Source organism: Argentina silus, assembly GCF_951799395.1.
Source record: "Argentina silus genome assembly, chromosome: 2".
NCBI classification, from domain to species: Eukaryota; Metazoa; Chordata; class Actinopteri; order Argentiniformes; family Argentinidae; genus Argentina; species Argentina silus.
This window is the reverse complement of record NC_139656.1, coordinates 23,336,334-23,362,034: the sequence shown is the minus strand read 5'-3', so window position 1 is coordinate 23,362,034 and position 25,701 is coordinate 23,336,334. Positions and strand designations below refer to the sequence as shown.

General features: G+C 42.2%; 3 protein-coding genes across 5 annotated transcripts; all 3 read right to left on the bottom strand.

The window, feature by feature from the left end:
- Window positions 1-2,856: 2,856 nt before the first annotated feature.
- Window positions 2,857-13,620, bottom strand: kif4 (kinesin family member 4). Of its 2 annotated transcripts, none has more exons than XM_083696193.1 (31): window positions 13,381-13,620; window positions 12,887-13,020; window positions 12,670-12,784; window positions 12,206-12,396; window positions 11,903-11,992; window positions 11,452-11,618; window positions 11,157-11,251; window positions 10,926-11,045; window positions 10,330-10,505; window positions 10,123-10,175; window positions 9,653-9,785; window positions 9,456-9,514; window positions 9,194-9,299; window positions 8,834-8,947; window positions 8,493-8,675; window positions 8,165-8,268; window positions 7,855-7,999; window positions 7,595-7,705; window positions 7,399-7,482; window positions 7,098-7,211; window positions 6,714-6,869; window positions 6,443-6,540; window positions 5,807-5,936; window positions 5,485-5,655; window positions 5,247-5,369; window positions 4,985-5,062; window positions 4,728-4,829; window positions 4,427-4,579; window positions 4,140-4,265; window positions 3,731-3,847; window positions 2,857-3,429 (listed from the first exon to the last, which is right to left on the bottom strand). In XM_083696193.1, exons 2-31 carry the CDS (start codon window positions 13,007-13,009, stop codon window positions 3,238-3,240), a joined length of 3,729 nt encoding a protein of 1,242 aa, XP_083552319.1. In that variant the 5' UTR covers window positions 13,010-13,020; window positions 13,381-13,620; the 3' UTR covers window positions 2,857-3,237. The 2 variants fall into 2 exon arrangements, with proteins under 2 accessions (XP_083552319.1, XP_083552320.1); XM_083696194.1 differs by having other exon boundaries at window positions 13,413-13,620.
- A 568-nt stretch (window positions 13,621-14,188) lies between these two features.
- Window positions 14,189-16,700, bottom strand: mrps12 (mitochondrial ribosomal protein S12). 2 transcript variants are annotated; one of them, XM_083691173.1, is made up of 3 exons: window positions 16,573-16,700; window positions 15,252-15,302; window positions 14,189-15,096 (listed from the first exon to the last, which is right to left on the bottom strand). In XM_083691173.1, exons 2-3 carry the CDS (start codon window positions 15,298-15,300, stop codon window positions 14,714-14,716), a joined length of 432 nt encoding a protein of 143 aa, XP_083547299.1. In that variant the 5' UTR covers window positions 15,301-15,302; window positions 16,573-16,700; the 3' UTR covers window positions 14,189-14,713. The 2 variants fall into 2 exon arrangements, with proteins under 2 accessions (XP_083547299.1, XP_083547300.1); XM_083691174.1 differs by having other exon boundaries at window positions 16,569-16,698.
- Window positions 16,701-18,996: 2,296 nt separating this feature from the next.
- LOC310801239 (neuronal PAS domain-containing protein 4A-like) lies at window positions 18,997-23,231 on the bottom strand (the record flags this gene model as incomplete). Its single annotated transcript, XM_083665234.1, has 9 exons — window positions 18,997-19,025; window positions 19,221-19,848; window positions 20,107-20,830; window positions 21,049-21,184; window positions 21,348-21,457; window positions 21,550-21,841; window positions 21,956-22,058; window positions 22,440-22,591; window positions 23,057-23,231. 9 exons carry the CDS (start codon window positions 23,229-23,231, stop codon window positions 18,997-18,999), a joined length of 2,349 nt encoding a protein of 782 aa, XP_083521360.1.
- Between the last annotated feature and the right edge of the window lie 2,470 nt (window positions 23,232-25,701).

Here is a 25,701-nt window from a genome sequence, read left to right as displayed (position 1 = left end):
AGCGGCCAGCTACCATTAGCCTCTGTGCTATTGAAAAAACCCTGTGATCAGCTGTGGTCACTGCATTCACCTCCTCGAATACAGGAAATATGTTCCTACGCACAATACGTAGGCTAGTCCAAAAGGGGTGCTCTCATGGGTTGACAAATCGGAATTCTTGATGCGGATTACGCTGAAAAAATGCTGCGTGCGGCTGTCCTCAGTTTAGATCGTTTGATGCCGCCAGACCTCAGCGCGTGATGTTCGATTGACGACTGGAATGAATTGCTAAAAATTAAAACCAAGATAATTCCTCAACATACTCCAAAACCTTTTCTGTCTAGTCTTAAAATTCAATCCAATCGTCCTCTCGCCACCAGGCCACATCTGATGATCATAGCTCTCTCCAAAATGCCTATGGTACTCTTGCAGTTGCAAGGGATGCTCAGATGTTTTAAATTGGATATCATCGTGCTCCTCTCACACTAGAGCTATTTCATAAAAGGGAAACACTTTACATTAAGTTGCCCTATAGGCCTACATGTGTAGTAACATTATAATGAATGTAGTAACAACATTGTATTAACATGTTGGTATCATAGTTAAATACAAGTGGTTTGTGTTATAAGCCTACACAAGTGGAATACCGATCAGTCCTTATTCCACTTATAATAACATAAACGTCTCGGATCCTATATGCAATTACAAACTGTATTTATTTACAACAATTATTCCTAATGCAGTGTAACAGCATGTTGATGTAATGTTGTTACTAACGTTATTAAAGAGTACTACACAGGTACAGGGGCAACATAAATGTGAATGAATTAGCCTACTTTATTCTCAAATATGTTTCACTTGCAGACAGCTATACTCACAAGAACTAAACATTTTTCATCGGCATAAGTGCTTAGAGTGATACCAAGGTCAGAGAGAGATCCTTGCACAAAATTCAGTGTTAGTTTACATCACTCTGCAGATGGGTGGCTTAAAATGGATGACAGTGAGATTTCTCTCAGCTGCGCTAAACAGATTGAGAGACAGCAGGTTTGGGAGAAAACTCAAGAGCCCTGTGAGTTGCTCCATCTAATAAGTCAAGTCATTCTCCATTGAATGTGCAATTGACTTGATTTACCGTGTTTTGCCGGGTAACCTTTCTACAAACAACAGTGCAATGCAGGTCAAGTGGGAGGGGGTGGGTGGGGGAGGGTATAATGATATTGAAAATGCAAATAACTTAACTTTAACATAACCATAACTATAATGGCATTTAACCTGCTCCATTTACATAGACCTGTTACCTGCAATTTACCAGTATGACTAGGTCTGCCACAGGTACAAGGAATAATCCTGCCGAGAGATTTTGAAGCCAGTGTCGTGTTCTCGATCTGACAGAAAGTGTGTTTTTAAGAATAATCTAATGGAAATTATTGTAAAATAACAATTATACTGTCTTACACATGATACCATGAATATTCATGTTATAGTACTCAACTTTTGCAATTATGATTAAATACTACTTCAGAGATTGTCAATCATCATGCTATTTCCTTCATCACATTTTTGTAATTATTATAACAGTGGTTTATGGCTCATTAGATCGGCTGTATGAATATACTTATTTATTCAAAATATGCATATTCTTCATTTATTAATCTATAAAACGTTACCGATGGTATGATGTTACCGATGGTTGCAGATGAGATATTGTTCTTTGCATGTTAGTGTGTCTGAAAGTCTGTCTGAAACATTTAGATTATTTTGGTGTTAAATTGTCAAATTGCCATAACATCAATTCATGTTCTGAATTACATAATTAACTAACCCATTAAAAATACAAGAAAACATTTGGAATGTACGTTTTGCCTTAGGTACCTCTTAAAAACGACAATAATTAGAGGGGGAACACTATCTGACAAGGAAACACACACTGGCACGACACCGGATATACCATGTGGCCATGGAGAGAACTGCAGCGGGTGCCAAAACGCATATTTCACGTCAGAAAACACAGTAAACACGTCAGAAAAACACAGTGCCTCTACTTTAGCAACTGACTGCGATTGCGTTGGTGCTACCAGTCAGATGTCGTAATGAACGTTATGGCGGCCCCATAAACGGCATTTATTGGCTTCATTGCGATCTTAGGAAACATATATGTTATAGATGACCACCAAATGGATCTCCTATGATCGCAGTTAAGCCTATATCCCATATCAGTCAATCAATGGTGTAACCGGGGTTATTGACACTTTACAAACACGCCAATCTAGCTTCCATCACACTGTATGCCTTTGAATCATGCTATACAATTTTGCCATAGAATTTTGAAAAGTCCCCTTTATAACTGTAACAGAGATTCCTTTAAAGAGGCTTTGTGTGTAATCAACTTTTCAATGTGGATATTGTGATGTCATCAAAACGATTATTGAAAAGTGGATTGCTATTGCATTTTGTATTGTTGGCAATGCTGGAAATCCAATGGTTGACTAGCTCTGCAGCCTCATCTACATTCATTTATTCAGGCGAGGGAAGTAATCACACCTGATTTTTGGACTCTTTTGAATTTTCCAGACACTAACTGCATTATAAAAACCAACTCTACACCAGAACCAGCAATACATACCTCTTACAACACTGGGTTATTGCTCATTTTAACATATTAGTCCGTGCCAGGCGTTCTCACGACACTGGCACAACAGTGATCCCTGAATAAGGAGAAAGACACTGTCATTTTGAATTTGGGCCAACCCAGGCTCTCAGTTTAGCCACATTGATCTACTTTTACAGTTCTTCAAAAGGATTGCCTTTAGTAAGAGTTTAGCTTGTAATTAATTAAATTAACTAATTAGTCATCTTCCACAGAAAACATTGAATAATTTTTCATTTATTAAGACAAATCCAAATTAATAAGATACGCTAGATTAATAATCAATATTTGCATACTTAACATTTATATTTCAAGTGACAAATGTTCCCTATGGACTAATCAACTAGCTCATTAACGCATTTCTGCTCTCATAATTAGGAAATGTAAGAGAGCTTACAATCAGTAAACTGTCCAGTGTCCTCGAACATCAGAAGACAAAAAGATTATTGTCTAACTTTAAAATCAAGTCCTACACTTATTTTAAGAACAGAAGTGGACAGTCAAAAGACAGAGAAAATGACAAAACAAAACATTTACAAAGACACACAAACAGATCACATGAGAACTATCCAAGAACAGATTGAGAGGTCTGTTCTAGCCTGCCCAACTTAAGGCTCTTCTCCGATGGGCGTACACACAGAGAAAAAGCTGTTCTGAAAGTTTGATAGGGCTCTTTTCTTCTTCTTCAAGTAACTAGCTGTGTTCCTCTCTTCTTCTCCTTCTTTCTCCTCCTCCTCCTCATCTGGGGTGACAGGTTTCCTCTCCAGTTTCAGGTCTGCAGGGAGGTGCTCTCCAAGCACCTACAAGAACACAGTGAGGAAGAGTGTTCTATAAAGCACATACTCCAAGAAATAAACACTTCTCTCTCAAAGTGTTCCTCCCTAAGGTGCAACTCAGTGTGAAATAATATCATCTCACCAGATTCATTACCAACTGAAATGTAACACTACCCAACTGTGTGTCATAAAGTGCAAGAGAGCTTGATGAGCTATTTACAGGTAATGATGTCACCTCTGCTCCTGTATAATCAACTGCTCGGTCTAAGGACACGAAGCCCTGTCATGATATAAACTTTGTTGATTGGGTACTTGGGTTGCCTACCTTCTTAGTGGGGGTGGCACAGGGTGGTTGGAAGAAGGTGGCATCCCCAGGGCTAATAGCTGTGGGGTCTTGAATGGAAACTGAATCTTTAGACCCATCGTCCAGATCACTTGAGTCCTGCATTCAGAAAAAGAGGGAGAGAATACCATAACACATCACCACCTCAGTCTTCCAAAAGCCTACTCTAAAAGCTATTTATTACTTACAAAATCTAATCCCAAATCAATGTGCTTGAAACAAATGTTTCATACAAATGATTTCCTATGGGGGAAAATACTGTACATTTTTGTCTAAATGTTCACACATTGGATTGTACTTCTTTTTTTCTTTATTAGGTAAAAAATGAGATGTCACTCACATACCGCCTATAGAGTAGATATCTGACAACCTAGGGTCGGTCACATCTTACCACAATAGATGTCCTAGTGTCCATGTTGCGGCACTTCTCATGATCACACTGGCAGTTCTCACCACAGGTCATCGCTCCCTTACGGCACCGGCAGAGCTTGTTGCCACAGCGACCCTTACATGCACACTGAAAAAAAACAAAAGAAATCCAACAGGCCATGAAAAACTGGGCACTCTATAAAAGTAGATTTTAATAATTCAATTTACATCCATCCATGATGCATTTGTGTCAAGCCTTCATCAGAATGCAAGGACTATGTTATCAAATACACAGAACATCCGTCTTACCCCTGTTGCCTTGGATCTCTTGCGACCTTTGTCATTCTTCTCAGGGCGCCACTCTTCCACCTCTTCCTCAGACTCTGAGGCAGACACCAGCTCCTCATAGTCAATGGCCACCTTCGAGGGTGCCCTGGCTGTAGTGAAGCGCCGCGGCTTGAGCTGTAGGAGGTAAATGACATGACCAGTGAGAGGAGGCAACCTCAAGGCATTGGCCTTGAGTCAGCTTTCCATTACCTAGTCTGTCCCTACAATATAGACAGATGTGAAACGGTTATATTGCAGAGGCAAGATGTTAGCAGCGGCTTACCTTTGGTGGGACATACTCAAAGGAGTCGTCTAGGGATTCAGTAGACATTGGCATGTGCTTGTTGATCTTTTTTCCACTGGCCAACTGGAGTAATGTTAGTTTCTGAGAACACAGAAGGCTCCAATGCATCAGTGTTTTGTGCTTTTAGCTGGCTACTTGATTTTGAGTGCTGTATGACAGTGCCTTTTCGTGTCGTTGGTGTCTTTTTCTATGGGCATCCCAGGCCCTCGACTGTACCTGCTCATCTGTACAATTACCTGTTTATATTGTTCATTCTCCTCCATCAGCCTCTGGTTTTGCTCACTCAGTTCATGCATCTTCGCAATCTCTTCCTCCTGTGGGAAAAACATTGTGTATGGAGGTGAATGGGATTTAGTTACTCTCATATTCAATCAAATGTTGGATGTTTGGCCTACCTGAGCCTAATTCTGAATATCAATGAAAGAGTTCTAGAAAAAGGTCATGAAAATGGAACAGACCTACTGGTCACACAGTCGGGGACAGGACATGGTAACGCACCTGGAACCTCAAGCGCTGCAGAAGCTCCTTCTCCCTTTTTGAAGTCTCGTCATCTTGCGCCTTTTTCTCTTCCACCCCCCCACCCACGGGCTTAATCTGCAGCTGGCTAAGGAGGTACAGGACCTTGGGAAGGAAAGAGGGAGAGCCACTTCAGTTAGAAGAGAACATCAGCACAAAGATAAAGCAAAAACAGTGAGTGATTACTGGAATCTAATAGCAGATGCAGTCATAAGAGCACCTTCTCTTGGTGGCCCTGCTCTAACTCCACAAGGTGTTGCTGGTGCTCCATATCCATGGTGGAAATCAGCTTCCTCTCTTCAGACAACACCTTCTGCAGGTCCAGGACATTCCCCTTCTCCTGCTGCAGGTTGCAGTCCAGCTTAGCGCTGGCCGTTTTGGCAGACACCAACTGTGGAGGTGGTAAGATTTGTTGCATACATTAAACATTAGCTTACCACAAAGCATTATAGGCTAGTAGCTAGTACAGTGCAATAGTGAGGCACTGAGAATTTATGTAACTGATATCCTTGCATTTATAATGTACAGTATGCATCTCTCACCTCTGACATGAGGATCTTGAGGGCACACTTGGCCTCCACTATAGTAGTGACAGTGTCCCAGCGCTGCTTCAACCGCCCCTCACCATCTGCATCCAGAACTTTCTGCTGGAGGTCAGCTATCTGGGCACTCCTATGAAATAAAGGGAAAAAAAATCAATCAATGTCATTCAATTCATATGTTGTTTGATTGATCAAATCATAACCTGATCTGTTAATTGTCTGATTATCACATAATAGCACTATCCTTATTGAAAGAACCAAGCTGCAGCTGTAAATGTCAATGGTAACACTTATAAAAAGACTTGTAGTCATCTTATCAACAGGAACACGATGAACAGATGGTATGGCGTATGCTTTGGACGAGGTGTGAAAAGTTTGGAGCAGTGCCTCATTATGACATCCAAACACGCGTAGGATTTCCCTGTGCAAGCCAAGAAGGGCTAGGCCAGGAATTCCAAATGAAAGTGCATACTTGCACAGCAGTTTAATTGATCATCTAGATATAACATCTTTCACAATCTTGGGAGTCTTTGAAAAATACATTTAACAGCATGGTGACGGCAGTGTCTCATCCACCATATGAATAAGAGTTTGGATTGAAGAGATCCCACAGCCAAGAGAAAGACGATGACTCACCTGAGGCCCATCTCCGTCTCCAGACTGTCCACCTGTTTACTTAGAGATGCCTCCAGCTCCCCCTGGCTCTCCAGCTCTGAGATAATGAGGGTCCGACGCTGTGAGTTTGTGTGTGTGTGTGTGTGTGTGTGTGTGGAGGGGGGAGAGAACAAAACAGCAATGTCAGTATAAAGTCATAGACAATTCCTCAAAGTATATTTTCAAGCATTCCAAATTGTGTAAAGGCACATTTTCATTCATAAGAAGGGGGGGCATTTTCAGCCTGACTCACTCGGACTTTGGCAGCTGGTCGCTCCCCTGCCTCCATCTGCACTTTGAGTTGGGAGATCTCCTCTGCCAGCATCTTCCTGTCCTCCAGTAGGTCCTTCAGGTGGCGCTGTGCCTCTTCTGTGCTCACCAGCACCTCCACCTCATTCAGGAGCCACGTCTGCCCACACAAACACAAGCGCAGAGTTCAGGCCACGGCATACTCACTTAAGCATCCAGACAGACAAATACTCAAACAGGCCACATGCAATCATTCAGACCTGCACACACTTACACATTATGGCAATCATTTTCTATATTGCAGACCAAGACCCTTACAATGATTAAAAAAAAATAAAAGAAATGCGCAGACACAGACATACAGAATATTATTAAAAGATGACAGGACCTTCACTCTCCCAGCAGCTCCTTCCATCCCTCTGTGCTGGACATCCTTTCGTTTCTCTGCCACCTCACTCCTCTTCTGCAGGGCATCCTTCAGACGCTTATTTGCTGCTGCGGCCTGCGGGAGAGCCAACGCAAAGTAACTACTTACCACACATTACAGACTCTCAACAGCCATTTAGGAATTAACACCAAGACTGCTACCCTAGAGCAGGCTTCAAGATTAAAATAAACAGGTAAAACATTTAAAAAAATGGCATAATAATTCCCTTCTATCCAAATAAGGAGGGGTTGGGGTAGCTCACCTCCTCAGTTTTACGACGCAGGACACTGGCCTGCTTCTCGAAGTCCCTTTCAAGCTTCAGCAATTCATACTGACGCTTACGGTCCTGTGAAGGAGAAAATACATTGTTAATAAATATCCAACAAAATGCTAGGGACACACACACAATATATGCCTAATGTTAGGAATATATACTGGTAAAATCAAACATCACACACCTTCTCCTTAAGCTGAAGCACCTCCTTATCCTTCTTGGTCTTAAACAGTCTGAACTTCTCAGAGTCCTCCTTCATCTGCCTCATCAGCTGCACGCGCTGACCCTTCATAGCCTACAGGGACAGGGAGCAGACAGGGAAGCAATCAACTACCACATTCTACTTCTTATTGCCATCATTCCCCATCACTCATTGAAATGCATCAATGGAGATTCAGATGAAAGCCTTGACTGACACACATGAAGCAAGCCGCATCTGTGTACCTGGATTTCGCCGTTGAGCTTGTTCACGCTGCGTGCAGAGGTCTCTTTGAGCTTAAGAAGCTTGGACTGCTCCTGGAGCTTCTTCTTCATGTCTGTGATCTGACTCTCCAACTCCTGCAGCCTCTTTCTACGCTGCTCACTCAGCCTGGATGAGACGAGGGACAGAGACAGTAAAGTTTGTTGCGCCGGATAAGCTGCCACAGTCCAATCATAAAGCTGTCATGACATCCTGCCCACTTCATTGAGGAGGCTTATTGTAAGTCGCTTTGGATAAAGCGTAAATGAAAATGAAGGAGGCCAGGGCCCTTACTTAGCCTGGTTGGTGTCCTTCTTGGCAGAGTGGAGAGTCAGGATGAGGTCCTCCTTCTCCTTCTGCAGGGACCCCACTGCTGCCTGCAGACCCTTCATGTTATTCTGTAAGGTCACATCATGCACGGTGAGGGGTGAAGCTCAAAAGGCTGCTGCACCAGTCCAGCTCTAGCAATCGGCCAAAAACTTCGCACGCAAATCAAGAAAGTGTGCAGATTGGATTTGGGGCAGATTAGGCCCTAGTGATTCCTTCTTGGGGTCAGTCATACATTCTATGACTGAATCCTCTCTACTCTTCCCATCTGCTCTTATGCCATCTCCACACCCACCTGATGTTCAGTTTGCATGGGCTCCAGTTGGCTGTCATTCTGGCACATTTTCCTGACAATATCCTCCTTCTGCGCCAGAATTTCATTGAGCTTGATCAGCTCCTTGGACATTTGGGCCTGATGCAGGGCATGCTGGGTAGTGAAGCCCTCAGGACAGTCCTTATCGATCATGGCTGCAGCAGTCTGTGTAGGGTGATACAGGAATAAACATTAGTGGAACAGTAGGTCAAAATCCACAGACAAGACACAAATCTCAGAATGTATTCAGGGACTATCAGACTTAGTCATGAGCAGCATAGACAGCATTCTCAAATAGATGACTCACAGAAAAACACACTTACCGAGGGGGAACCCTCTGTTGGGGTTCCACTGCTGTCATCTCTTCCAGTCTCCGGAGCTCCACAGACTTCTGAGGCCATAGACTCTATAGTGGCAGCAATGCCAGCACTCTCATCCTGAGGAAAAGAGGTCAACAATTACTGTTTGGTAAGGTCAGCATGAGCAAGGCACAAACTTCTAAAATACTTTATACAGTATGCTGCTATCACTTAAGAGAAAATAAATATATAGGAATGCAAAAAAGGGTGAGGGAAGTGTTTGATGTGCTCTGTCTTTGCTAGTAAAGAACACCAAGGGGATTGAAGACATTATGCAGCAACTCCAGCCCCGTGGTTTGTGAGAGCTCCCCCCTCTGGCCTTACTTGGAGCTGCAGGATGACGTGCTGCAGATTCCTGATTACTTCCACATTCTCCTTCAGCTCCTGGTCCTCCAAAGTCTCCATCACCCTCTGCAGGTCAACTTTACACCTGCAAGTTAAAGTCTCTGGTGTTTTACAAACACAAATCTTCCTTGTGGCAAACGATAGGGAGTAACGACAACAGGGACTTGGCCCTGTATAGGAATTCAGTTTGAAGCCTTGACTTCAGTCCTAAAAGTGTGTCAGATAAGAGAATCAGACTTACGCTGCATGCTGTTTCAATTCTTCGAGTTTGCTTTGCAGTTTCTCATTGACTTGTTCTGTCTGTTGTGAGACAAAACAGTTGCAACATCTGGGATGAAAACAGTGTTATCACGACATTTAAATCAAAGTGCGTAAGTGTGGCAGTGTGATATGACTGCGGTATTGCTTGCACAGTCCTAGGCTAATGCGTGTCCTTACCATGAAGATCCTCTCAAACATGAGCGCAGTCTGTCCTGCCGCCTCACTCAGCGCTCGGCTCAGCTTATTGTTCTCATCCTGCAGGGTGCGTGTCCTCTCCAGGATCTTCAACACATTCTCTGCAGGCTCCGGCCTTTGAGGGAGGGAATGAAACCACATTTTAGCCAGCGCCTCATTCATGATTGGTTTAGAATCAGTTTTTTGGCTGAATAAAGGGAATGTGCCTTGCATCGAGGACAGTGTGTTTGTGTATTTGTGTTCTCTCTCAGGCAGCTTCAATTAACCTGGTCCTAGTGAGACCTAAACATGGTGAGTCTCAATAGCCGAATGCTTCTTCTCCACCACAACGCTTTCACCTCTCCTACCATTCAGATCAATGCAGATCTACAGAGATGAGACTACACATTTCTGCACTTTTAGGTCTGCATTGAGGAAATGATCCAAAGTGATATACTAGATTTGAAACTTACCCTGAGAGCACACCCCCACGTGCATGCAGGAGCATAACCTGCAGCTCCTGGACCTGTGTCCAATAGAGGGAGAGCATATCACTGAATCAACATACAGATATTTGAAAACATAATGATCCTAAGACAACAGAGTTTAGTCTTAATGAAGCAGTTGGGAATGAAAATCTCCGTACGCTGGAGCACTCTGTACGCGTAACGTAACTGTACCTGCTGCTTTAGCCGTTTTGTTTCAGCAACTCGAGGGTCCACGTTGACTACAGGCTTGTTTTTGATCTTGCGGGCTCGGTCTGCGTAACGCAGTGTGTTGATGGTCTCCTCAATGTTGGAGTCTGCAGGGCTGACGCAGGCGATCATCAAGGTGTGGCTGTTACCGCCCAAAGAATCTGATAGAAAAAAGGAGGATCTGATCTTTCACACATATCCAACACATCCTCATGATCGTGGTCGAAAGACCTCAAGGGCTATGGCATATTAACTTAGGACAATGTTTTTTTTTTTTTTTTTTTAAATAAGTAACACATAATCAGCAAGGTATAACTTGCATAGCGAATTTAGAGTCTAATTGAGAATCAGATGCTAGGTGTTAATGAGAACCTTGAATGTTGTCGTCTCTAAGAATGCCTTATGCTGTATAATTCATGCATCTCTTGCTTTGTCATCTGAATACCACATGGTCTCATATCACATAACACTATCTTTTTTTGCTGTTTTCCTTGTGCACTAAAACAAATACTGACCGAGTGAGATCATATTGACAGTGTCATCTACCCCTGCATGACCTAACCATCCATGAGAGCCCTTACCCTGCAGCAGGCGGGTAAGCTTGGAGTCTCTGTAGGGCACAAAGGTGCCTTTCTTGCTCTCATCCCCCAGGGCACTGATCACGTTCCCCAGGGAAAGTAGGCCTCTGTTGATGCTGATGCCTGGGGCAGAAACAGGATGATATGAACCAACCACAAATTCCAGAGGAGCAAGGACTGCAGTTTAAATATTTAACATTAACGGTTTAAAAAAAATACAGGGAATCGACTCACCTTCCTTCAGACGATCACCCTCAGCTTTAGTTTTCTTCTGCCTCTCAGAGCCTGCTAGATCCACCAGGTGCAGTTTTGACACCATAGAGTCAGTCCTACAAGTTCATATTGGACACAAAAAGGCAACGAAATGAGGACAATTATTTATTCTACTCTATTCTCTCAAATGAAACTATGTAGTGTGCATTGGCTAAGCTTGTAACATTTCAACAGCTAGATTTTAGCTGACAACTCTTGAAACATGTTTTCTGTGGGAGGAAAAGGACAAGGCGTTGTCACATCGTGGCAAACTGACTTGTCTCCCCCTTTGCGCTGGTCCAGGCTGATGGTGAAGATGGCGTGGGAACGGGACGAGGCAGCATTCATGGCTGTGGAGCCCACAGTACGGGCTGAATTTCCCAGCTCCAGGCAGCCTACCATCTCATGGGCAGAGGACACCACCCTCTCCGTCAGGCCCACAATCTGCAAAGACATAGGCAGATGAAAAATATGAAAATGGTTTAACTTACAACACACTATTTACCAAGCAGTTGTTTAAAAGCAAAGCTTTTACTTTAATTAAAAAGGGAACCCATTCTGCCTACTACAAACTTGAAGTATGTTTAATATGCTCCATGTTATTATTAAGAAAAACAATCATTTTCTTCTTCTGACCCATTAGGATAAATAACTTTTGAATAACTGCTGGTTTTTTTCTGCAGATAATTTGTTTGCTCTTAACCTCAGCAACATTATCTGTCAATCACCTTTATGCCGTCCTTAGGGTCCTCTCGAATGCTGATGGCTGGTTTATCTTTGGATGTACAGAGCAAGTCCAGGATGTCCTCATTGTAGATCTATGACAAATCAAATTCAAACAAAATTGTTAATTAGAAAAATGGACAAAAACATATCTACATTACCGCCAAGAACAATACACAGATTTCTTTACAACCAAAGTTCTCAATGTTATGAGCACCAATTTTTGTCCATGACAGGGAAATCATACATAATGACATTAAAACACAATGAATAATACATTTCTATGAAGGCTAGATGTTCCCACAGACCTCAAGGTAAGATACGGTAAGAGAAAATTCACAATCCGTCCTCTTCTCCATTTCGTAAAAGATCCTTCTAACGACCCTCGGGATGACCCCAACTGTGGGCTCATTCTCTTGGGCCGACGTGTAGGTTCCTCCCATGGAAAAAGTCTTCCCTGAACCTGTCTGTCCATAGGCAATCACAGTGGCATGATAACCTGAATAGAAGAATACACAGACTTTATTGATACCATTTAATTGTTGTCACTTTTGGTCAGTGTCATTACCCTGTCATGTAAGGTTAAATTGACTCAGAAGAGTAAAATGGAAAGATATAGATCAGTTATTACAACATGACTAGTCAATGTATTCTATGGCAAGGCATTACTTTGGCAGCAGCTTTAATGTTTACAAACACACATCCAGGCAGAGCTGTTATTTAGTAGTGAAAATAGGTATTCCCTTGACAACAAGGTGTGTGAAATGTTTACCTTTGAAAAGCCCACACAGCAGCGGTAAAACAGCAGTGTTGAAGACTTCATCTTGTTCGGACATTGGGTCAAATACATAATCGTAAGTGAACGCCTTTTCTGTACCAACAATCACCTGCGAAAGACAATACTTTCATTAAACTAGAATTACACTAATTAAGGAAATGTATCTACTGTCTACAACAGCAAGTGATGTGTGATTCATTAGATCAGCCACCTGTGGCTCCCCAGGCACGTAGGTGAGACAGCATTGGCACCCCTCATTGATTTCTTTGGGAACCAAGGGACGGCACCGCAGGGCGACCCGCACGGGAATCGCCTTGTCATCATCTTTTGTCATAGTTAGTACTCCTGCGAGATCAGACACAATCATTGTATATTAATACAAAGTATTATCCCCGGTCAAATGTGACATTACGTAGTCTTCCTGCTGGTCACAAAAAAGACCATATACAAATGTGACATTATTTTTGGTAGCACCTGCTGGTCCTCCCTGCTTAAGTGTGCCACTTGAACCCCCCGCACCAACAGGCACCACCACCCTCGCCTCGGAATAGCTAGCGTGCTCTTAGGCAAGCTCACAGTCAATGTTATTAACTAGCTAGCCACACAGCCGAACCATAAACAACTACTCTACAACAACGCTTCAATGTCATTGTACTTAATGAATTGAACCGTTCGTCAGTTGAAAACAAATCAATCAAAACATACCTCAGCTGGTTCGTAGCGGTGCTAGTTGCTACCTTTTGCTTCAGCTGATTTGGAAGGCGACGTCAATGTCGTTGGTCTTCACTCTCTTCACCTTCTTTCTAGCTACAAATCAATCAGTGCGCGAAATATCTTGGCTAGCTATCCACGTCTCTGGGAATTGTCACAGATGTATAACATTGGTTAGCTAGCCAATCAACGGCATATCGCTAGTAAATATGTGACTATTGTTTGTTCAAATAATCCTTGTGTCAGCTTTTCATGAACTTCTTCTTGCCCGCCACTTTCAAATCTTCAGTCCCGCCTACCTTTTGCGTCGCTTCAGTGTGCAAAGCGTGCTGTATGGTAGTTTGTGATTGTCAAAATAAAAGTCTCACAAAAAACCTTACTCTGCACACACTCAACACATTGGGTTATAAATCGTTTCTTAGCATTCGTTGTAGATTAATTAATAATTTATGACAAACCGATATATGGTTAAAAGTATGTGATATGTGAAGATAATATGCACGCCTCCCTTCATAAAAAACAACCTTTACTGTATTGCAGATATTTTCGTAAAATATTAGGGTATTCCTGTCACTTGGTTATCCGCATGGGCTTCCGAGACAACAGCTATGTCTAAAAAATGATTTGAACACTGTTGCGGTCAGTTATTTTCACCTTAATGTTCATACTTGAAAAGGAAAAGGACTGCATGAACTTAGAGCAGTCTAAGTTCATGCAGTCCTTTTCCTTTTCAAGTGCTAAAAGGGTTTGAGTTTTGTGCTAGAAACCATAAAGAACTAAATGACTACTCATCATACGGTGATGGGATCTTCAGTATAACCACATTTTAATTTGATTAGATTTCAGGGGACACGTAGAAACATAAATATTGCATTACACATACATAGTACATGTCTTTTGAAATAATGAATACACTGTGGCATGCTTATCAATGTGTTTGCATACAATGCACCTAAGGGTAACTGTACAAGCTGCATTTAAATGCTGACATATTGAAATTGATCTATGACAAGTCAAATAAAGTAGGTATACAATTCTGCTTGCCAAGGAAGTGCTAGAAACGAAACATTAATATTGTAAAACTGAACTTTCAAAGGCATCGGTGAGGTGAAAGCTGTTTCATCATATTATAAGTCCACAGTATAAAACGATGAAAGATAAGACTTATTATTGTGAAAAATGGATACTTCACAAAAGAGAACATGGTCACATGGTCAAAGACACAAACAAACACATTTATTTAACATTTCTCACACAGATCCACACACATCAGCTTCCCTCATATATGTGCATCTCACCACCCTTTCCCTTACCCCCATCCCATCAGTTATTGTTTCTTCTTCACAACATGAGCACAGTCATATTTGCCCCTGACCACAGTCAGCTTAACTCCTGGCAGGTCCTGCGTCCTGCCACCCTGCACCAGCACTACATTATGCTCCTGAAGGTTGTGTCCCTCCCCAGGGATGAAAACTACCGCCTCCTTGCCATTAGAGAGCCGGACTCTGGCACATTTGCGGTTGGCTGAGTTTGGCTTTTTGGGTTTACGGATCATTGTCTTCAGGATCACAGCCTTCATCTGTGGATGGCCAAAGAGGGGACCAACACGTGGAGGAGGGGGTGAAGGCTTGCCTCGGCGATGCATCTGATTCAGAGTAGCCATGGTTCTGTATAGGACAGGTCCAGTCCATCGGGACACAGACTGGGGCACTGAAGTGGGGTTGGGTACAAATAGTGCATTAGAGATTTGGTTAACTACTTATCTGACGTAGATATCAAAATGAATTTGTCAAACATCACACAATTCACAACATTTAAGTATCATGTGTATCAAAACACCTCAACATGCAGCCGAGATCAAGTACCTTGTAGAAGTGACGTCAATATCGGTCTCAGACTTCCCAATGATGCCATCCCTGAAAAATACATGGCCAAAAAATTCACACGGGGAGGAGTGATAGCAGCATTGCATCTTTTTAGTCAAAACCTCTTGTGTGCACATATCACATTCCTACAATTGATGAAAATAGATTGCTTGGCTAAATAAAGAGTCTTCTTCCTCTTCTAATAGCCCCATCAGTTCCCGTTGTATTATTCAAAGCGTTCGTACTGAGAGTTATGACTGAGATAGCCCTAACGGCAGTTAGAGGTCTGTTTCATCCTAGTCTTTTGTGTATCCTCTAAAGGACAAGTATGAAACAGACCTCTACCGGCTGTTCTGCCTAATGACTGAGCACTGTGAATGACAGGAACAGATGAGACTAGCTAGCTACAGTGCCTTCAGTAAGTATTCACTCCCCTTTTTCCACATTTTGTTGTGTTACAACCTGACTTTAAAATAGATTTAATAGATTTATTTTGTCACTGATCTACACAAAACACCCCATAATGTCAAAGTAAAAAAATGTTGTTGGTATATTTACAAATTAATTAAAAATGAAAAGCTGTAATGTTTTGTGTCCATAAGTCCACCCCTTTTGCTATGACACTCCTAAAATTAGCTCAAATGCAAAAATGTCTTGAACAAGTCACACAAGTTGAATTCAGTCCATCTGAGTCCAAGGATAATAGTTCATGTGATATCGGAATTAATGTCTTTGTTTTTTGTAGGGTTTCTGATCAATTACACTGTTACTGTTACTACCAACTCAGCAAATTTCATAATTTTCTCTTGATCCTGACAAACTCCCCAGTCCCTGACGGTGACAAACATACCCATAACATGATGCAGCTACCACTATTCTTCACACGAGGGATGGTGCGGAAACTGCATTGCAATCAATCACATTAACGATTATCCTTGCACTCAGATGGACTCAATTCAGTGACTTGTTCAAGACATTTTTGCATTTGAGCTAATTTTAGGAGTGTCATAGCAAGGGGGGTGAATACTTTTGGACTCAAGACATTTCAGCTTTTCATTTTTAATTAATTTGTAAACATTTCTAAAAAAAATATTTTCACTTTGACAGTATGGGTTATTTTGTGTAGATCAGTGACAAATACAAATCTATTAAATCTATTTTAAAATCAGGTTGTAACACAACAAAACGTGGAAAAAGTCCAGGGGAGTGAATATTTACTGAAGGCACTGTAGCTACACTGTTAATGGTCACCTTGCAGTTCGCTAGCAGGTTATTATTAGCATCATTTATTTCAGTCCAAAACGTTTCAAGTCGTACCTACTTTTCAGTTACCCCAAGCCAGTTTCACCGCCTTGTTGTGTTTAAATTAGAAAACAACGTGTAATAGAGAAAATAACAGATTTCACTTAATCATGTAATTATTCTTCCAGTTTCAGGGACATGGCCACCGGAACTATTTCATTTTCTTTTCCGGTTTCAGGGTGACATATTCTTCTTCTTTGCTATCTTTGAACTCAGTTACAGATTTTCTCTACATGCACTACCGCCCCCTAGTAATCAACCTGAAAACAACCAGGGAACAACCACAAAAAAAACACACTGCACTAAATTCCACTCTACTGGTTAGAGGAATGCATTTTTACAGCAATGTATTTTGTTGTTGCTGTAAAATCAGTACCAGTGTGTGTGTGTGTGTGTGTGTGTGTGTGTGTGTGTGTGTGTGTGTGTGTGTGTGTGTGTGAGTGTCTGGGTGTGTGCACGCATGTGTACATGTGTACATGTAGCCTCCATGTGTAGAACAAGATGAAGTAGCGAGTGGGGGCAAAGTGAGGGAGGACAGAAGGGATATATGAGAATGGCAACCTTGAATCATAATAAGATGGTTGAATGAGAAAGGGATGAATGAACGAGAACACAGATGTGTGAAAGTGGGGAGATGAAAGGAAAGAGCGAGTGGTGAATGGATGAGTAGGAGGAGAGAGAAACAGTGAGAGCTGAGAGGGATTGAGGAATAAGCATCTCAAGTCCTTCTTGTATTTTTTCATACCCTTTTGTCACTCTCCTGTTTTTTCTCTCATTAAATGTCAGCCTATTTCGGTCCCTCTTCAATTTTCTCAAGGACAGGCGAGCAGGAGAGGAAAAACGGAGTGAGTGCAAAACATTTGAACCTCTCTCTTTGATTGGAATGGTACAAGTCAAGTCAAGGTATAAAAGGGGAGCACAAACTTTTAAATAACTAGAAAGTAAGGCTTGTAAAATCAGAGAATCAAATGAGAGCAAAATGGGATATTGGAAAAGGAAGAAAGCAGTGAGCCAGACAGAAGAAAAAGAAACACTATTCAAGCAGGGAGGTCATAGAAGATGTAATCATACGTGATTCAAAAACACCAGCTCCAGCAGGGTACATTTGTGTGTGCTTGTGGTTACATTAGAAACAGGGTGCATTATGTTATTGTGCGTGTGTGTGTGTGTGTGTGTGTGTGTGTGTGTGTGTGTGTGTGTGTGTGTCTGTATGTGCGTGCGTGCGTGAGTGTGCGTGTGTGTGCGTGGGTGGGTGGGTGCATGCTTGTGTGCTTGTCTGCTTGTGCGTATGTGTGAGAGAGAGATGTGTGTGTTGTGCACCCTCATTCAACCTTGGAGAACAGTGTGGGCTGTTGATTGTTTCCAAGGGGCGAGATCTTGCATCAAGCGTCACAGTGTACGTCAGTAGTGTCCCTGACTCAGTTTCATCACACAATGGAGAGGAGAGAATAAGGGAGATGGAACAGGAATAGATAGAATCTCAGTGTCTGACCCCTCAATAAGACAAATAGACTTTTCAAGCATATTTTAATGTTGTTGTTTTTGATTGGTGAATACATGTATCAGCAATAGGAGATCATGTCACATCCACATTACTCAGAAAGGTAATAGGTAACTGTGTGCATTTTCTGATGCTGAAATAAAGAAATAAGAAAGTTATATAATATGATTATATAATATGGTTATATACATTGGTACACTAGTAATACACAATTTCCACTCTACTTCTACAGTTAAAAAAATACATATTCAGTACATCAGTCAAATCTAGTATGAGAGCACATGTCAGCATTATTCTCTTCAAAACACTATTACACTATCACGTACCAAGTATCAATTATACAAAAAAATATCATAATCTAATTTCTATAACATAGGAATCAAATCCTTTACTTTTGCTGTAGGCAATTAAGCTACATTGGTGTGTACTTTGACACAAAAAAAAAAGTCTGTGTCAAATGATAGTATAGAAAAACAACCCTTCATGATTGTCAAACCAAAATGCATCCATTCAACTCTGTAAGTAGCCATGGAAGGACATCCTCACAGACAGGTGGTGTTCTTCTGTCAGTCATGCTTCAGAGTGATGTTATTCTACATCATGGCCAACATCAAAAGACCAGTTTATCACAATAGGAAAACAAAATATTTGTGGTGCATCACTTTTCTTTTTTATGAGATCTTGAATTTGTGCTCAAAGTAGACTTCTTCCTCATTATGAGTTGACATTTATGGCACTTTGTTTGATCTCTGTTTTTACTGTATATTACTGAACATTGAGAATAAAAGTAATATAAAGTAATGGAATCATGGTCAAATATTGGATTATAAATATTACAAATATTTCACCTCTCTGGATATTTGTTATAGACTTTTACAGGAAAAGCTTCATCACAAAATATGACAATATGCCATACTTAAGGAATTAAGTCACAGACTTATTTTAGAACGTAGGGTCACGCAGGCTTTCACCTGAGGAAACAAGAGAGAGAAGTTGTAAGGACAATGTCATATATCACTTCATATATCATGCCAGTTGTTTCTATTGATTGTTGCATGCATCTTATACTGTGTGAGAAGGGGACATATAATAAGGCTGTGAAAAGAAATGCATGTAAGACAGCATGCTATGCTGATGAATGCGCTTAATAACAGAAAGGCCCTTACCTTGATGGAAGCTTCGTGAGTGCATGGTTGAGTGGGAGTTGATACAACTCAGGTTGTTATCCCAGGAAGGGGTGATCGAGGCATCTGCCTCAAACTCTGAAACCATGTCAGCTAATTCCTCCACGAGGAACTGGGCATGGGGCAAACCGAGGGTGGGGGCAGGATGGGATAAGGCACAGGGGCTAAGGGCCGGCTCTTGGGAGTCTGTGAAAGTGGTGGATGGAGGCATCAATGACACATCCATATCCATCACACTCTCTGGTGACACTTCCCTGTCTCTTATAGTCCCTGCCCCGACGGCCATCATAGCTCCACCCGCCGCCATGCAATTACACTGCGCCGATTGGACGCTACAGAAGTGGTGTACACCAATTGAAGATTTACCATCAAAGTGGCTGGGGGGAGAGTAGCTCTCTGGGGTCAGTGGGGAGCATGGGGAAGAGGAATGAGAGGGGGAGTTAGAGGAGGAGCACAAAGAGGGCGATGAAGGGAAAGATGAGAGGTCCTGAATTAGGATCTCTAATATCACACTCTCTTCATACAGAGAGATATCTTCTTGAGTAATGGGTGGGTCAAGTCCCCTCCAGGAGTAGCACTCAACTCCACAAGGGAAACTTTGGGGAAGGGACTGAGGGGTGGGTGAAGAGGAGAGGGAGGATAGGGTTTCTCTAGACAGAAGAGGGTCACAGTAGAATCTCTCGGCTAAAGACCTGATATACCCAGCCAAGAGGGAGATTTCCTCCCTCTCTCTCTCTTGCTCTTTCTCCACGGAGGGAAAGGTGGAGCATGGCTGTTGTGTGGGTGATACCTCTGAAGTCAGGAGCCCATTTGGAGGGCAATGGAAGGGCCTCTGGGGCATATCTACATACAATGGCCCCCTTATTACTGGCAGGGTCATGATGTCGCATTCATCTCCTCCAAAAATATCAGTGGTGGGGGGCAGCTTTCTAAAGGGCTCAGCTGGGAGCAGCAGGCCAGGATGACCACAGGAGAGGAAGGGTGTTCTAAGGGCAGAGGTAACCATTGACTGGGGCTTTTGGCATGGCTCTGCTGCATTGGTGGGATCTAAATTAAATTGCAGCTTCTCCCCAAATCTAAAACAGCCACTTGCGTAATGAGGAGTATCAGGGGGATTGCACCCAAACTCCCCCATCTGTTCAGTTTGGGGCATCTTAAGAGTGGGGAGGGGCTTGGTAAGGGTGGTGTGGAGGGGCTCTGATTGGTTGGCCAAGAGGGAGGAAATGCTCTGAGTTAGAGTGTCAGACTCAGGTTCAGTCAGTGTGGGTGGAGAGGAGACGCTTGGTCTAAAAGAGAGATGGCTGGTCGGTGGTTTCCACCGCTGTTGGCCTCCATGTGTCTGACTGAAGTTCTCCTCCTCCAGAGACGACAGGCTGGATAGAGGACCATGGCCAGCTGGCGGCATCACCTCGGAGGAGGAGCTCATACCAAGTGTGGCAGCGCTGAAGTCAAAGGACTGGGCAGACAAGCCACTGCTGCTCGGGGTGAAGACTTGATCTGGGCTGGACATCGTCTCACCAGAACCAAAATACTCAGGAAACTGGTTCTGCTCCAAACACAGCTGCTGACGTATTGACCACGCCTCTGATTCACTGAAAGAGAGAGAGAGAGAGAGAGAGAGAGAGAGAGAGAGAGAGAGAGAGAGAGAGAGAGAGAGAGAGAGGGAGATATTAGCATTATAAGAGAGAGTATGCAACTGTTTTGTGTTGACCCTTGTTTAATAATAATGATTTAGAAATATCAGTCCCTAATGAGGATTGCAGTAAAGGAAGATGATGTACGGTGTAACATGGCAGTGCAACTGTGGTACCTGATTATGTAGTTGCGGCAGCTGATGGGGTACTCTCCGTTGTCCAGTTGGAGGACCATGTAGAGCCAGACCCAGGAGTGGTCCTTCGCCTCCACCTGCACCACCATCTCCACCTGCCTCTCCCCTTCTTCACTCACTGCAGAGAAAAAAACACATTCCGATAGTTACCACTGCTCACTGGTCTATTCCAGACATTGAGTTGAGTATGATTCATTATGTAGGTAACAGTATGTTTAGTGGTTGTGCTGCTTTTCTGTTGAGTTGAGTTGATCTTCGTTGTGTGGTGTCAATGTACTCACCTAGGGCACAGTGCTGTGCAGAGGCATGGGAGAGATCCCTGGGGTGGAGTAGGCTGTACCAGGAGCGGGAGCGGAGAGTCTCCACGTCATAGCCCAGGTATACACTCACACTGAAGGGAGAGGGAATTACAGCATTAATAACTTTTTTTTCTTCAGCTCCATACACAAGCAGAACTTTAGAATGAACCAGGGTCCAGTTTACCTGTCCTGGACATCCCAAAGCCTCATGTCCTTGTGATGCTGAGAGTGGAAACAGGCCAGCAGGAAGGAGCGGTCAGGCGGTGGGGTTAGGAGGGGACTCCTGGGTAATGTGAGGTTGGATGTTTTTGCCTTCAGAGGGGTACAGAAACACACCCATACTGGGTTGGAGGTCCAGTATGTAGAGACTGGGAAGGGGGGGTTCAGGCAGCGAGCCCTGACCAGCATCAGCTTGTTCTCCGCACCCTGCCGTCTTATGAGTTTTGAAGTACTGAAGCGACATCGAAATAGACGGTCTGGAGAGGGGTAGAAGGAAAATGATCAAATGATTGAATATGATTTTTAATTATATAAACTGTTAATAATGTAGTATTATTCTAGGGTGCACAGCAGTGAGAGATGATGTTTACCTGTTTCCGGAGTGCCCAGCGGTACAAGGTTGCTTCTCATGATGAAGTGGTCACTTGGATCTATTATATCAAACACGCTGTCACTCTGGGCAACCAGGTCAACCTTAAAGAGAAAGACATTGTGCAACACATTAATTGTGCAATCATTTCAGTGTATGGTATTTCAAAGCACAACCACCAATGCTTTGGACAAAACATTTTTTATAGTTGTCATCCTGGTTATTTAGCAACTTCCACATTTCCAATATAATAGAAGTCTATGGGGACCACTCTGTGGCCAGTGGACCCAATCACTTTATTGGAAAAAGTGCAAGTGCCTAAATAGCTGGAATTATTATCGAGAACATTTCTTTGGGTAGTAACTGGAGTTAAAGAATGTGGTTAGTCAATCGATTTTAAAGTGAATATCCCTTTAAATGCCCAGACTATCAAATGTTACACAAACTTGTTTTTGAAATATTCAGAGGGAATATGGGATACTCACCATACAATGTCCGAGGTGATCGGCAACGTTGTCTGATAGATAGAGAAGCTTGCCATCTCCCGTTATGAGCAGCAGGAAACCGGATAACTCGTGGGTCAGCTCCGAGAGCTCGTGAAACGACATGAACCCATTGCTGTCGTCGTCAAGAGCGCCTGTTTTGGCAGAGAAAGAGATGACAATGTCGGCATGAATAGAAACGTCAAGTTGATTAATATATTCTCCTTGTATTTGCACAATAGATTGGTCTAGCCTACTTTACCACATAGTATATGAAGCCTACACATTCATTGAGAGGTTGCATAGCTATTTAACTGTCACTATTTGTAACAGACTACCACCCATATTAACATTTTCAGAACTTTGGACAGCGAACGACTTGAACTCGGCTTTAAGCCGTAACAGTCCGGTATCAGAACAAATTACTAATTACTGCTAAACAAACCCTATACAAATCGCTCAATTGGAAAGAGTGCACGCAATGGTTTTCCACCACGTTAAAGTGCATCTGTTGACTGACCAGGTAAAGCAAAATTGTGCCAACGCAAGTTTTTCTATAGCCTGACCCATGAGCAAGCACTTGTTTTTTAAAATGCATTTAAAATTATGAAAATGTTTACCTTGAGAGAAGAATAAAGACTTTCTGGTGTACATGCAGGCAAGTGACATGATGTGTAGGTAAGAGAGTCGTGCTTTGTCCGCATCAGTGATAGGCAACATCTCCTTGAGGTTCCGAATCTCCGCGTTGATTTGGTCCCTCCGAGCCTTGGATGCCCCTTTAGTGGACCGATACATTGTTGCGTTAATTGGCTGAGACAGGTGTTGGTTCGGTTGGAATTGCGCTTCTCTGTCTATCTCTTCCTCATTACATTGTCTAGAATTTACAACTGAATGGTTAAAATGAGAATTAGCCATCTAATTTCAGAATTTTCATTTTTTTCGAAACTGTTATTTGTCTAGATCCGTTTCTATCCCTCACCACGGAACTCAAATATGTCTAATCTTGCCAACACTTGGTTATCGTGATAAGACAGTACATGTCCTTTATATAGGCTGGGGTAAAGTGTGTGTGTGTGTGTGTGTGTGTGTGTGTGTGTTTCTCTCTCTCTCGCTCTCTCTCTCTCTCTCTCTCTCTCTCTCTCTCTCTCTCTCTCTCTCTCTCTGTCTGTCTGTCTGTGTGTGTGTGTGTGTGTGTGTGTGTGTGTGTGTGTGTGTGTGTGTGTGTGTGTGTGTGTGTGTGTATGTTGCAATTTAACCAACCAAAGCATAGACACGTAACTTATAGGTGAGCTGAGCAAACGCCCACACATTCCTGCCTCCTTTCCCTTCTGTTGGTGATGCTTAGAGGATTCAGCCTTGAACATGTTCACCTCTTTTCTTTATTCTACGATTGTTCATTTTATTTTTAGAACATGGAGCTTGGCAGAATGTTTTCATTGCAAGAATACATTCTATTTTTCGTTCTCTCACCTCGTATATAGACTGGGGTTGAGGTCGACACCAATTATAGCTGAAACAAGAATCCATTTAAAATATTTGCTAATGTAGTTTCAGAGAATTGGAATGGCAAGAAATATCAGGTGTTAGTAGTGTTTGCCTATAAAAGTGAATATGAGTAGCAACTGGGGAGGATGTTACTACGGTGTTACAACTACTATCGAGACATATTCTACATACACATTTTGTGTGACACACTCTCACACACACACACACACACACACACACACACACACACACACACACACACACACACACACACACAACATGCCTGACTCAAACATCCTGTTGATAGTCGTTGATGTTATCATTCTACTAAGGAGTCATCTACTATGGAGTTCATCACTATAGAGGCTGTTTGATCAGTTATAGAGACAGAGAGATTTACAAGGGTTTGAAGTCAGTTGTCCTTGAATGGTAAAAAAAAAAAAAACGACGATAGACAGAGTGAAGTCTTTCTGGTTCAGTTTGGTCAGCCTATGGGACAGTCAGCACAGAGGGAACTGCTGTTTTGAACAACTCCCAGGAGAGATGGATGTTTTTACCGTGGGTGGTATAGCCATCTGTTGAAACCACAATGGTGTTGGAGTATGGAATATATATTCCCATTGATTGATGCAGGCATTGGTGTACTATAAAAGCACATTGTCTCACCATTTCACTGGTAAATGTGCTACTTTGTTGATTGGGACACTTTGCAATTTACAGAATCTTGGGCTGGCATCTGCAGAGGTGTTGGAAGTTTTTTATTTTTTTCTTCTTCTCTGTTTTCATTCATCAAGGACAAGTAACTTGTATCCATCTATGTGCCCATGGCAACAATACTGCTGTTACTTAGTAACCACAGTGGCGCACAAATAGCAGAGAACTATTTTATCTCAAAGATACAGTATAACGTTAGAATTATTGGTTTAATTCATACTAAATCATTCATTGGAGGCAGAGAGAGAGAGAGAGAAGAACATATGAACAGATCCTGAGAGATGCACAACTAGAAACATCAAAGAGAACTTGCATAATCCAACAATTCTTATCATTCTTATACTTATAATTCTTATATTCATATAATCATATTACAGCTAATATGTTTTGTGAGAAACCGGTCTGATTTCATGGACAATCTCTTAATTATAGTTGAATTGATGAATTATCTTGGAGGACAAGCACATCATTACAGTATAGGTGCATTTTAAACTAAATATGCTGTTTAACACCTCATTGTATCTCTTTGTAGTGTTCTCTGAGGTAATGAGGATTTCTTTATATATTATTGTGTAGGCCTACGCACCTATTCCCTCTTTAAGTCTGTCTCTGTCCTACTCTCTTCTTGAATGAGAGGACAAGTCTATTCATTTACTCTTTAATTCATGCCAGAGCAATTCTCTTAATGGACTGATGATGACAATAGACTCATGATGGGGTGGAGAGAAAATGATTCTCCACCTATACCAGTTCAATTTCCCACTCTCTTGGCAGGAGAACAAAAGGTTTTGTCATTGAAAATTGTATCCATATGTTGTTGCCATATGTACAGAATGTTTTACAGCATTTGTTATTATTGGAATTAGTGTAATACATAGATCACAGACCCTTACTGTAACAAACCACAAATAAACAAAAGGCAATTACCAAAACAAAAATGCACACTCTTCAAGTCTATGATATACAGTATATGTTTTGTTTGACAGCTTATTTTCAAATTCGAACAACCCCCCCTACTTAGACCTGTGCCGCTTAATGGTACCCTGTGGTACAATCCCTATCCAAT

Excerpts from the sequence above, each read along its gene's own strand:
- mrps12 (XM_083691173.1), bottom strand. The coding sequence starts at position 15,300 with ATGGCATCATTGGGAAGTCTGAGACCGATATTGACGTCACTTCTACAA. Across the intron at positions 15,097-15,251 it reads ATTGACGTCACTTCTACAAG|TGCCCCAGTCTGTGTCCCGA; the intron begins GTACTTGATCTC and ends ACCCCACTTCAG.
- kif4 (XM_083696193.1), bottom strand. The coding sequence starts at position 13,009 with ATGACAAAAGATGATGACAAGGCGATTCCCGTGCGGGTCGCCCTGCGG. Across the intron at positions 11,046-11,156 it reads GGGTGATCGTCTGAAGGAAG|GCATCAGCATCAACAGAGGC; the intron begins GTGAGTCGATTC and ends TTTCTGCCCCAG. Across the intron at positions 5,370-5,484 it reads AGCAGGGCCACCAAGAGAAG|GTCCTGTACCTCCTTAGCCA; the intron begins GTGCTCTTATGA and ends TTCCTTCCCAAG.